General features: G+C 38.9%; 1 protein-coding gene across 2 annotated transcripts; it reads right to left on the bottom strand.

Annotated features, from left to right (window-relative positions):
- Positions 1-2,865: 2,865 nt before the first annotated feature.
- On the bottom strand, positions 2,866-13,037 carry ist1 (IST1 factor associated with ESCRT-III). 2 transcript variants are annotated; one of them, XM_048605829.1, is made up of 6 exons: positions 12,905-13,037; positions 10,705-10,842; positions 8,464-8,644; positions 7,115-7,202; positions 4,188-4,271; positions 2,866-3,117 (listed from the first exon to the last, which is right to left on the bottom strand). In XM_048605829.1, exons 2-6 carry the CDS (start codon positions 10,790-10,792, stop codon positions 2,881-2,883), a joined length of 678 nt encoding a protein of 225 aa, XP_048461786.1. In that variant the 5' UTR covers positions 10,793-10,842; positions 12,905-13,037; the 3' UTR covers positions 2,866-2,880. The 2 variants fall into 2 exon arrangements, with proteins under 2 accessions (XP_048461786.1, XP_048461787.1); XM_048605830.1 differs by lacking the exon at positions 12,905-13,037 and adding an exon at positions 11,510-11,668.
- Positions 13,038-13,998: the final 961 nt, after the last annotated feature.

The following is a 13,998-nucleotide window of genomic DNA, read 5'->3' as shown; positions in this document are numbered from 1 at the left end:
CATTTTATAGTGTTAGAATGTAAAACCATTAGCTTATTCTTCAACATTATGATTTACTGAAAAATCAGTAAATTCAAAGCATTAATAAACACAAAGATCAATGGTATCTTCAGGATATGGAAGATTGTGTCCAGTGGTTCTAAATCTTAGATGAGTCTCAGTAACTTGCTACACATATATAAATACTGTTCAAACGGACAGGCTTTAAGATGATCATTAGGCATGTTGAAGCAATTCTAATGTAAGAAGAATTTGTTTAATAAGAAGGTAAACTGGGAGGGACATTGTAAAGAATTGCAACAGCGTCATTCATAGGCTTAAAAGATGGAATAGCACAACTACTTGATGTACAGAACACACTTTCAATTTCCTTCTTTAAAGCAGCACAAACTTGGCTTAGAAGAGGCACAAAAAAATTCAATATATTGCTTCTTGGAATGGTGCTGGTATGGTGTCAAGAAAATATTTCCTAGGCTCAGCCTATATTTTCCCAGAAATTAGAAGAATGAGGTACAGTAATCTCACTTAAATACACAAAATTCTTAAAGGGCTTGCTGGATAGTTGTTGACAAGTCTAGAACTGCTAACCACAATCTCAGAATACGGAGTTAGTGTCATAGAGTCAGAGTTGTAACAGACCCTTTGGTCCAACTCGTTCACGCCAACCAGATATCCTAAATTAATCTAGTCCCATATGCCAACATTTGGCCCATATCCCTCTAAACCCTTCCTATTCATGTACCCATCCAGATGCCTTTTAAATGCTGTACTTGTACAGCCTCCACCACTTACTCTGGCAGCTCACTCCATACAGGCACCACCTTCTGCATGAAAAGGTTGCCCTTTAGGTCCCTTTTAAATCTTTCCCCTCTCACCTTAAACCTTAGCCCTCTAGTTTTGGACTCCCCTACCCTGGGAAGACCACTTTGGCTATTCACACTGTCCATGCCCTTCACGATTTTATAAACTTCTATAAGGTCAGCCCCTCAGTGACCGATGGAAAAATAGTCCCAGGCTATTCAGACTCTCCTTTTAGGTCAAACCCTCCAAATTTGGCAACATCATTGTAAATCTTTTCCACACCCTTTCAAGTTTAACACCTTTCCTATAGCGGGGAGACCAGAACTGAACCAGAATTAGCTATTCAGGACCAAAATTAAGAGAAATTTATTCACAAAGTAGATGTTGGTGTGCTCGCCGAGTTGGGAGGTTTAATAGCAGACATTTCGTTCCTTTACTAGGTGACATCCTCAGTGCTGCGGAGCCTCCACAGCACTGAGGATGTCACTAGTAAAGGGACGCAACGTCAGCTATCAAACCTCGCAGCTCGACGAACACAACAGCATCTACAGCCAGCACCCAAGCTGCAAATCTTCACTCAAACCCTTATTCACAACGTGTTACTAATCTTTGTAATTTGCTGTGGACACAAACAGGCAAGTAGACCAATTACCCCCTTGAGCCTGTGCTGCCATTTAGAGACCACAGCTGTTCTGTAAGCTATTTTTGCCTTTAAATATCCTTGTATAATAAATCTCAAATTTAGTACTTGCAACTGAACAATCGTCACCTGCGGAAGAAAGTTCAATCTTATCCCATCTTTTGCATGAAGAAGTGATCCTAATTTCACCTCTGAATGATCTGGTTCTAGCCTTTATGCAATGATCCTCATCATGAAGCCCCCATCAAGGAGATACTGTTTTTCAATATCCACTCCATCTTGTGCCCAGATTAAACGGAAAAGGTCATCAATCACACCTTAACCTTGTAAATCTCAAGGAATACAACCCTACCTCTCCTTGCATTTAACTCTATAAATCCAGTTATATCCAAGTAAACTTGGGCTGTGCTCTTTCCAAACCCAATATATCCCCTCCTGGGGCATGATGCCAAGCTCTGTTCAAAGTACTCGAGGTACGGTCTAAACAGAGCTTTGTATAGCTACAGCATTACTTTTAAAAGTAGTTATTCAGGTCATCTAGATACAAATGCCAGGATTCCATTAGCCTTTTTGCTTATTTTCTGCACGTGTTCATGCCATTTCATTGACCTAAGCACCTGAACCCCTGAACTCCACGTTCGTTTGGACTTCACTTTTTCTATTTTTTCACCACTTAGAAAGTATCAGGTTCTATTCTTTTTAAATCTAAAGTGGATGACACATATTTGCCTAGACTGAAATCCATTTGCCAGAGTTTTGGCCATTCACTTAATCTAACGACTTATCCATGTAATTTAATGCCTCCACCTACAGGGCTTACAAATGCCACATATCTTTGTGCCATTTGTAAATTTAGGCATGGTTTTCTATCCTATCATCCAAGCCATTAATAAATATGGTAAATAGTTGAGGCATCAACACAAATCCTTGCAGGTCACCACTTACCTCCAGTTAGAGTACTTTTCCATTATCTCTATTCCATCACCTATGTGCAGCCAAATTCCTAATCAGGTCAATAATTACCTTAGTTTCAAATTTAGCAAACAATATTTTAAGGAACCAAACAGTCTTTGCAGTACATTCACTTTAAACATGTGCCATATCTCACCAAGATCAATCCAACTAATGCCACTTTCTCAGTAGTCCGCAATTTCCTCTTACTCAATTCTCCTGAAGAAAAAAAGATTTGATAGACTCCACTGCCCTCTCAGCAGCACTTTCTAGACTATAGCCATTCCCTGTATTAAAAAAATTGTTCTCCATGTTATCTTTGGTTCTTTCGCTAATCACCTTAAATCTGTTTTCTCTAGTTCTTCACCCAAGAGGCAAGTCCACGTAAGTAACATACATAGACATTCCCAAATTTCAAATCAGTTTCAGTAGGCATGGTCCATTTTTAACAAATCCATGTTGGTTTTCTTTGATCAGCTGAATGTTTTTCAGTTACTGAGCAGGACATATTGGTGACATTGAAAGCAAGTTGTGGTTTGGAACAACAATTCAGACTGTACCTTATAACTGTTGCAGATGGAAACTCTAGTCAAATGAACTGCCTCTGTACATACCATGACAACAGCATCAGGCTCATACGGAACATTGTAGTTCTTTGCTATCTCGATTAAGTATCTCTCCACAAGGATTTTGGGTGGTGCCTCAACACTTAGCTTGAGCATAAGCTGAAAGGGAATTCAATGAATGAGAAACAGTGCAAAAAGGTGAAATCTTGGAATTCCAAGAAACTACCACAGCCGTTTATAAAGGAACAATGCAAAACAAAATTAACTATCACTAGATTAGTGCAGGCTATCAAATAATCAGAACTTGCATTTTGGGTAGGAGGTAGAAACGGGCAGTGCGGGTTGGGGAACTATCAGGTTGGAGGCTGTGGATTGGAGATCTCCTTAAGTGATGAGGTTGTTGATGGTCTGAAAGATGATGGCTTGGAGATAGTATCGAGATTTCAATCTATAAACCCAACTGCCCCAGTCGATCATTGTCTCTGCCTGTTCCTGCCCCATCGAGCTCATCTCCTACTTCGACTCCATTCTTTCTCCTTTTGTCCAGCAACTCCCTACCTACATTCGGGACACAACCCATGCCCTCCACCTTTTCTAAAATTTTCAATTCCCCAGCCCCCAACATCTTCACCATGAACATACAATCCCTGTACACGTGTATCCCCCACAGGGAGGGCCTAAAAGCCCTCCATTTCTTCCTCTCCCGTAGGTCCAACCAGTCTCCCTCCAGTGACACTCATTCGCTTGGCTGAACAGGTCCTCACTCTCAGCAATTTTTATATTTTGCCTTGGGAGCTTACACCCCAATGGCTTCAACATTGACCTCACCAACTTCAAAATCCCTCCACCCCCAGCCTTATCCCATGTCTAGCCTGCCCTTCTCACCACCCTGAACTGACCTAACCTGTCCATCTTACTACCCACCTATCCACTCCACCCTTCCCATGGACCAATCACAATAACCCCCTAGCTGCATCCACCTATCATCATCTCTCCTACCCTTCCCCCATCCCCCATCCCCCAGCCCCTCCCCCTACATCTATATCTGGGCTCCCCTCCCCCTCCCCAGTCCTGATGAAGGGTTTCGACCTGTAACATTGACTTTCCTGCTCCTCTGATGCTGTCTGACCTGTTGTGCCTCACTTTTGTCAAAATTTGTTTTTTTGCAATGAAGAGGTAGGCAACCTCTTTCGAGCAAAGGATTTTATAAAAAGCTAGATTGCATTTACCCTTTCATTTACAGTCCCTATTTGGTTTGTTCTGCAAAGTTTTCCATACTCCTTGCTGTACTTGGCACACAGCTGATCTGAGACCTATAAAGAAAGAAAACATCAAATATTGCTCTGTAGATCAGAAATCCTAAAACGGAAAATAAGAAAAACTGAATCATCTGGAGGTCTCAAAATAATAAGCAAATGGCAGCATTGCAGTACTTCTTGGTAAAAGGTTGTTCTAATGGGAATCATGGGATTCTTAGTACAAAACAATGTGATTGAAAACTTGTCTGTTCAAAACAAAGAATCATCATAATCTAAGCAAAAGGTAGCCTTTCAGGGAATTTCATGGTTTATTTGTATCTTCCCCCCTTTGGAATTTAGAAGAACAACAGGGAAATTGTATAGAAACCTATAATATTCCAAGAGGACCAGACAGGGGATTCCCGATAAGTGGGGAGACCAGAACTAGAAATCACAGTCTAAGGGAGTGGACAGCACATTTAGGACTGAGATGCGGAGAAATTTCTTCACCTAGAGAATTGTAAACCAATCGAATTCTCTGCAAAAGAAAGCAGTTCTAGCCAAAACCTTGACTATTTTCAAGAAGGAGTTAGATATAATTCTTAGGGATAACGGGATCAAAAAGTGTATGGGAATAGTGAACTGAGATGGATGGTCAGCCATGATCATATTGAATGGGAGAACAGGCTTGAAGGGCTGAATAGCCTACACCTGCTCCTATTTTCTATGTTTCTAATAAAGGGCATGATGGTAGATAGGGAATGCCTATTATTTTAATAATTATCACATAGTTTATAATACATTTACATTATTTTGAGGCACAAAAAGAGAACAGAAAATGTGATTTAAACATAGTTAACACGAAAAATTAAAGATTATAGGAAGAGGCTTATAAAGTCTCTAAAAAGTAATATGCTGAAAGATTTGAAGCATTTTAGAATACCACAAGGGGGACCGAGAAGTTGATAAAGGAAGAGAAAATAGAAATGAAAGTAAACTAGTGAGAAACATGAAGACTGTAAACAAAAACAAAAAAAGCACAGGAGAAACTCAGCAGGTCTGGCAGCAACTTGGAGAGAAAACAGAATCAAAATTCAAGAACACCATATTCCTTTCATAAATTCATGTTGATTCAACCCAGTCCTACCATTATTTTCTGAGTGTCTGGTTATCACATCCTCTATGATGGATTTTAACATTTTGTTTGCTACTGGTGTTAGATAAATAGGTCTGTCACTTCCTTATTGTTATGGCTTTCACCACTTAGGAATGTAGATCATCAGGTCCCAGATATTTATCAACTTTCAGGCCCATTAATTTCTCCAATACTATTTTTTTTAAACTGATATTAATTTGTTAGTATAATACTAATGGGTTAGTATCCAAATCACATGAAATTCATAAATCATGAAAATCTACATGCATATAAATATGAAAGTGAGTAGTACTTACATAAAAGGAGTTTTACAGAAATTAAAACGAGAAACAATGCCAGTAATAGTGTAGATCCATTAAAGCAAAACTAAAAATGATTAAATACAAAAGTTGGAAAATTAATAAAAATAATGAGATTCCTTTGTTAAAAGGAATCACAGCATGCTAAGTCTAATTTCAGGGTTAAATCACACTTTTTTTGAAGCAATGAATTATGAAGGCTTTTTAACTACTGTTCTCAAAGCTACAAAATTTAACCTTCCCAGACTATTCACTCATCATCTTTAAATGTACAAAATGAAATTATTGAGCAAGAAAAATGATACATGGTTCAAAACCAATGAGAAACAGATCAAAATTTAAGGCAGAAAAGTCCTGTGTAATATTTTGGAAAAATTTAGTTTTGTTTACAATTCTATCCCCATTTTTCATATGTAGAATCAAACATGGTAACTCAATTCAATAATGACAATTTACGGTTATTTGCAAAAATTAAACTTGCAGCGCATGTGCTAGAGATTACAAGATTAACTTAAATATAACCACAAATATCTTCAATTTAAAATGATTTGGGCAATGTAAGAAGCCATCCAAATAAACATACTTAAAGAGCATTCCTCTGCCAATAGAGTTTCCCCCACCAAAATACAGGTATTTGTTGAATGAATTGTATAATTCACTTATTGATCACATGCTATCACTAAGGTACTGGGCTCATTGGAGCATAGGTCAGAGTATCACCCCAACTGTCCTCAGTCTGACCCATGCTCCCACTGAGAAGGGCTCCTTGAGGAGACATAGGATTACAGAACATGTCCTTGTAACTGTCTAATTTCTAATTTTACATGTAAAGCTAGCATCAAACTTAACTTTTAAGGTAAAAGATCAAATATCAAAATTCACAAAAAGAACCAGAAACAGAGGTGGTTTCTCAGTATGCCTTGACGTCAAGATGGAAAATATAATGAAAGGTACAGAATTTATTGTTTTCCATTTAAGGTGAGTGAGAAAAAGGTTACAATTACAAACAGATTAGGATATGAGTAATTGTGTTCAGTTGCCTACAAAGTGAATCGAGGCAAACTCGTAGCACTCACACACATCATTTTTGAGCTAATAAGGAAAACAAAATAATTTATTCACAAATACTTTATACTGCACAAATTCCATGAACAAATCTGGAAATAAATATTTTCTAGTGCTCTACTTGCAGTCACTAACTGACAACTTAGCACTAGCATCTCACAGCAAACTTGGACATGCAGAATACATGCAAAACAGCAGCAGGATATTGCAGCCTTGCTACCTCCACCACCAATCACTGCTACTTACTATTTTCAATTCTGCTACTTCAGCATGAAACCTTGGGGCAGCCCAGATTAATGTAGACACTGCCTCTGCCAGACCTGTATCCAGTTCCCTGAGTAAAAAGGGGCAGATGGAAACCACAACTCATCAGTAGTCCACTTTAAACGAATACTTACAACTCTCAATTCAGCAACTTCAGTCTGGAGACGTGGGGCAGCCCAAATCAGAGTGGAAATAGATTCACTGAGGCCTGTGTCAAGTTCCCTGCATGTACACGGAGGGAAAAAATGTAGATTATAAATAAAACATTTCCTTTTGCAACTTTTTTGTAACAGATTCTTCACCCCATCCAACTTTTTAAAAAAGTCAGTTGTTGACCCACAATTGCAAATCAAATTGAGAAATCACCTGTGGGGTTTGTTTTCTCAAAATGAAATGCACAGACATTTCTAGAAAAGATACACCCACTACTCAAATCCAGAGTTGCCTAGTTTGGCAAATGCAATGCTTAGCTCCTATTCTCCAATATACATGTGTTCTACCAGTTAAAACTACTGTTTATAAGCTTGCCTAACTCAGACCTTGTTCTTCACCAGAGAACAGCTTGTAAAGTTTCAAGTGGGAAGAACCCCAGACGCACTGGCATTTTTACTTTTCCAGGTGCCATTACTGAACTAGGCTGGTCAATCATTACTAACACCCTGGAATACTACTGATCTAACTGGTTTAAATATTAGATACCCGAGTTTTCTATAAATACCTAACCTAGTTTATCTTCCCTTACCCCAACAACTAATTCAACAACTACTCACCACACCTCCATCCCCCTGTTGGTAAGATCCAAAACACAATATTCAATAGCTAGTTGTCAGGCAACTGACGAGCACAGGTTTGAACCTGTTCTAGGTGGTTATAAGTAGAACAACTTTTACTTTTGACAGAAAACGCAACTTTGAACCCTAACAGAGTATTGCTTTGTCTCAGCAAATAAAGAATGGTGGTAAATATAAACATGCAACTAAGTGCAAAATAATCCATCAACTTAACATTATACCCAATTTTGGCGAAGCAATTTGATAATTCTAGCGTTCAGACATTGAGGTAATAAATATATGCTTCACAGAAAAACATGATACCATTAATAAGCACCATAAATTATTTCACTGTTAAATTCTTTTTCAATTATATTGGGCCTTTGTCAATATTAAGAATTCATTAACACAGGAAATTAACGAATGATCTGCCCTAAAGCATGAACACAGTACCTATTGTTAGTATTGAGATTTTCAGAGAAGTGGCTAACAATTGTACCGTTTTGGCAGAACATCTAAATGTCAACAACAATGCAGCAAATGTTCTGTTACAAATTTAAAACTAGCATCATGTGACTTTTCACCTTTCAGTCAAAAGTAGCACTCTAACACTTTGCTGATTAGCCACATAAGATACTCAAGAGTAAAACAGCACGCACAACCAAAAGTCTGCATGCTTCATGCAACAGTACAACTGTATCATGGTTACATACTTCATTGATTGGATCATGCCAAAGCGTGCAAGCAACAAATCACAGTACAGTTCCAGAATTTCCATTGCTTCTACCAAGTAGTCCTCTCGAATGATGTGCTCAACACGGATTCGGGCCCTTTCATCTTTCCCAGCTGAAAGGTAATCTGCAATTTCCTTCCTGGCTTTCTGCGCTAACTCAGCTGTAAGAAACCAAACAGTAACAAATGGTGTAATGTTTTTCAATTTCCATATTTTAATTAAACATTTAATATTTTACATAACAAGTAACTGAACCTCAAAATACAGTACCATAAAGCTGGACAAGTAACAAGTCATTACACATCAACAGTTATAGCAGATCACAACAAATGAGTCAATGTTTGAAGTTTCAAATAATCCTTCCAACATCAAAGGCTGATTCAAACACAGTAGAAATTATGAATGACCAGTGTTGGTGTAAGTTGTCAATATTTTGAAACAAGAAAAACCCAACCATAATTCATATTAAATTAATGTGGCATGTTCTATTGAATGAATTAATTCTAAAAGGATATCTTTACCACAATTAAAACGCTATAAAAATGTCAGATTCATGATCTTGAGCATCCACTGCAAAGTGTTCGTTGAATTTGTTCTGAGTCATTATGGCAAATGACACCAAACCTTTGGAACTCAACTGGTTGCAGGTCACCAAACTGAAAAAGAAACCCTTACCTTCACTTGCTGTTTCCTGCCCATTAGCCAATTCTCTATCCACGCCATTCTCTTAATTCATTGCTAAAATCAAGTGGAATATCTAATTTACTCTAATGATTGTTGTGTTCTAATAGAACACAGCAATAGTTAACAGCATACATATTAGCAACTCTTATGTGAAAACAATTTCTTCATCAACTACCTACCTATTCATTATAACCTTGATCTTATCCCATAAGAATAAGCACCAATAAAATAGCTACACCAACTACAGCTTTAAAGCCTTTGCTGAATACAGAATTTGATACGACTCAGAGGCTCAGATTCTTTCAGCAAGTGACTCACCTTCTGACTCTAAAACCACAAGTCAGGAGTGTGATGGAATATTCCCCACTTGCCTGGTTGAGTGGAGCTACAACATCAACATCCAGGACAAGACAGCCTGCTTGATTCATATCACATCCACAAACATTCACTGCCTCCACGCTTATTAGAAACAGCATGCCCCATCTGTATGATGCACTGCAGAAAATCACCAAGGCTGCTTAGACAGCATTCCCAAAACCACAACTATTTTCTTCTCAAAGGACTAGGGCAACAGATACAGCAACAGATACACCAACTGTAAATTCTCCCCAGTGCCACTCACCATCCAAATTTGGAAGTAGTGTATATTACCTTTCCTTCAATGTTGCTGGCCAAAATCCTCGAACTCCCTCTGTACCTGTGGGTTTTTAATTGTGGATGTACCTATACCAAATGGACCGCAGCCATTCAAGAAGGCAGCTCACCACCAGCTTCTCAAGGGCAAATGGGGATAGGCAATAACTGTTGGCCCAGCCAGTAATGTCTTTCATGAGTGAATTTTAAAAATCCATATGCATTGCATTTAAGATGAATCTGTAATCATTTCAATACTTTTCCAAGAACTTATTCTGACAATGCTGTAGGACATTGGTTGGTTCCTGTCTTTATGGAGCATTGCATCTCCAACATCTTCAGACTGAACTGCTGCTTCTTCCATTCTCATCAGTTTTTCACTAATACAGATTTCCCTCACTGCAGCACAGTCATTTGACAAATTGACAAATACTACGACTTTTAGCTTGAAACCAGCTTAGCACTTCATTCTCACTGTTTGAGGACTTATTCTCTTCACCAGGCTCAGCTTGCAGTGTGGAAGTGTCTTGCACTCCTGCACATTTTCTTGGCAACATATATGGCCTGTTGATACCACGTGCTGACATAAGCTGAGTAAAGCATGCATTGCAGAAGGGAAAAATTGAGGCCTGTTCCTAATAAGTACAGCATTTCTTCATGGAAAAGGGTATGTTAACTTATAGGCCATGTTTAGAATCAAACATGAATCTGGTGCCAGAACGATATGGTCGCCTTATATGTCAGATCTATTCCTACATCATGATCTAAGGTGGACCACAGTGGTTCAGCTCCAATAAATACAGGAAATGCTTTATGAATGAGCTATTGAAGCCACTTGGATAACAACAATTAACTATATCAAGCAGCAAGTCACTAACTATTTCACAAAAGGAAAAGTACTTACTTTTCTTTTTCTCCAGTAGCTTGAGCCTGTTGATGACAAGTCGTAGGTTGACCCGCAACCGTTCAGGTCTAAATCCTGATCCTAGCATGACTGTACTTTGAAAACTGAAACAACCTTGCAGATTTTTTAAACAGTAAACTGTAAGAAACCAAAAAAAAAGAAAATGTTTCAGCTAGGTTTTAACATTCATCCCACATCCAAATGACAACTAGTTACGCCAGCTATCAACACTTGTTTTGGTTTTATCCTTCCAGCTCTTTACTAGTTCAACTTACCAATGAATCCTGTCCCAGTATATTATTTTTTCCCCGGTCTTAACCAAACTGATCTTTGCAAACTTATTTAGTACCATAATTCAGGGTGAATGTCACTTTCCTCTGATTAATGTTGTCCTGTAACTCCCTCCCCAAGTCTCCTGATCATTAACAACCTTCTCAAACCATTTCTTTCATAAAACTGGAACTGTTTCTCCTGGTTTATTTTTGGCTTGGCATCCATGTTCCTTATGCCTAACTAAGAGACACTTTGACAAGTATTTTCATGCTTAAATTAAACAATATTCTCTTACATAGAAATCACAAACAAAAAAAGACCATTTAACCCAACCAGACAGTCAGCATTTAAACTTTAAGAGCAGTTGTCCTTATCACATGAGCCCATTATTTCTACACCTTTCCTTCAACCATCTATTCCATAATGCAAAGTTTCTGTTTCCATCATCAATTCTGCACAGAGATAATTTTAAACACATGATCCCTGATTCCCATATCCCAACCCAGAAGAAAGTCTTTTTCAATTCACTTACAAAACTTTTAGTCCCTCCCAGTTTTAGTGTAAATAGTCCCAGCATCTCAAGTCTCTCCTCATAATGCAGTTCTCCATCCCAAGTATCAGTCTAGTTACTATGCATGTGAGAAAGGTCTCTTTTCATAAATGGGATTGTTTCTTTCCACTTCGCGTATCACTGCAGTTAGAATTTGAATACAGAAAAATCAGTGATGCATACCAAGTAAACAATTCACTACCCAGCTAAATAGATTGCAAGTTGCTGATCTATTTCAATAGGAGAGATGTTGGTGTAGTGGAAATGTCACTAAACTAACAATCCAAAGATGGGTAATGCTTTGCGGACAAAGCCCACTATGACAGCTCATGGAAATTAAGTTCAATTCATAAAATCTGGAATGAAAGCTAGTCCCAGGAATAGTGGCCACGAAAACTATCATTGTGCGATCATCACAAAAATTCATCTGGTTCACTACTGTAATTCAGGTAAGGAAATTTTCCTTCCTTACCTGTTACGGCATACACGTAATTGCGGTCCACAGGGATTTGGTTGAATTAACCACCCTCTGAAATAGCCTAGCAAGCCACTCAATCCGCAGGCTATTAAGAATGAGCAACAAATGCATGTCTTGTCAACAGCACACACACTCCACAAAATAATCATTTATTTTTAAATCTAATATTCAAGTATCTCGCTTTCACCCCATGAACTATTTTTCAGTTATAATGTAGGAAAGGGATAGTCAATGTGAACTCAACAATCTCCCACAGACAGCAATGAAATGTGTTTAATTTGGGGGCAGATTGAGATACAAGAATTCTTCGCTCTTCCCCAAATAGCACATTGGCATCTTTCATTTTCATTCCAGAGTTCATCCGAAAGCCAACAGTGTGGTTGGGTGAGGCGTACAGATCTCTGGAGTGGCGTTTGGACCGCGCAACCGTTTCGCCGAGAATTAAGTGAGAATGTGACAGTAACTCAATACTGATCCGAACAGTATTGTTTTTAATTCTACTTAAAGCAGCATCAACCAAAGAAACTGTTTTAACAATAACCCTTAACACCGACAAAAGAATGTAAAAGTTTCTCCAGCTCGATCAGAGCCAGCATCAAAGCCAGGCTCCCACAGTTCGTTCCTGTGATCAGTTCGAAGTAAAAATCAGCTAAACTGGGTCTAACCCTCAAACTTTATTTACAAGACACAGGCTCCAGTAAGTTATTTACTTTAGGCCTTAAGAGCCCCTTGAGTATGGAAACACGGAAGTGAGTTGAGGGATGCTAAGATGCCGCACTCAGAGAAGTGTCTGACGCCCGAGGTTTGCCAGATACATGACACTGCCAGACCCGGTCTGTTCGGCTAAGCTAGGCTGGAGCCAGTGCAGCGACCACCCCTTATCTCTCCCCCTCACTCACCTAACGACCCTCAGAAAGCACCACCGTCACGACCACCGTCACGTCACCGGTCACCTGATAGAACCGCTGACGTCACCGATCACCTGACACCTCCACCGCCGCAACGCCGGATGTGACGCAATGCCTTTTGACTGGGAGTAGTTCAAACGGTTACATCTTGGACAAAGTATTGCTAGATTACGGAGTTGTGTCCTAGTCTTCAATAATTTGCATTTCGTGATAATTCAGATTAACAAGAGTTAGGGTGAAAGTGTATCGTATTAATATGAAAAAGCGCAGAGAACTGTGGCAACATAGAATTTCACGGGCGTTGTTGTAGCCTTCGTGCCTGGTGTTATCCGGAGATGGTGACCGCTCTTTTACCCTCAACGCTTTTGATGGAGAAGGAATATTGAACTCTCCGCTCATGAATGCCGTTTCCTCTACGTTAGGAGACCAAATACAGCTTGGGCGTCGTAAAATCATTCATCCTGCAGGCATTTCTGTGACCAAAACACAGTTTGAGGATAAATTTATAAGTAGTATCAAGATGCACGGAAAGAGCTTTTTTTTAGCTTACAAGAAGGAAGAGAGAAGCAAAAGTGAACATGTGTCTAGCCTCCTTCTCAAAGGGGCCAATAACAATGTGGAACCAGGAAATGGCAGAGGAGTTGAATAAGTACTTTGCTTCAATGTTCCATGGTAGGAGACACTAACAGCTTCCCACAAATACTAAATATTCAATGGGCAAAAAGGGAGAGGAAATAAATGCAATAATTATCACTGGATAAAAAGTGTAGGGGGAATTAATAGGACCAAAGACAGATAAATCCCCTGGACGTGATGGAATGCATTGTAGGATATTAAAGGCATTAGCTGCAGAGACAGTGGATGCACTAATAGTAATCTTCTAGAAATCCTTAGGCCTGATATCTTCGCATCTTTTATTGGGCAAATGTTAGAGTTTATTATGTGATAGCAGAGAATTTAGAAATGTATAAAGTGATCAAGCAAAGTCAGTACAGCTTCATGGGGAGAAAATCATGCCTGAGAAATTGACTACAATTCTTTGAGAAGGTAACATGCAGAATAGATAAAGGGGAAGTAGTGGGTGT

Source organism: Rhincodon typus, chromosome 15, assembly GCF_021869965.1.
Source record: "Rhincodon typus isolate 14 chromosome 15, sRhiTyp1.1, whole genome shotgun sequence".
Classification (NCBI taxonomy): Eukaryota; Metazoa; Chordata; class Chondrichthyes; order Orectolobiformes; family Rhincodontidae; genus Rhincodon; species Rhincodon typus.
This window is presented reverse-complemented; position numbering and strand designations above follow the sequence as displayed.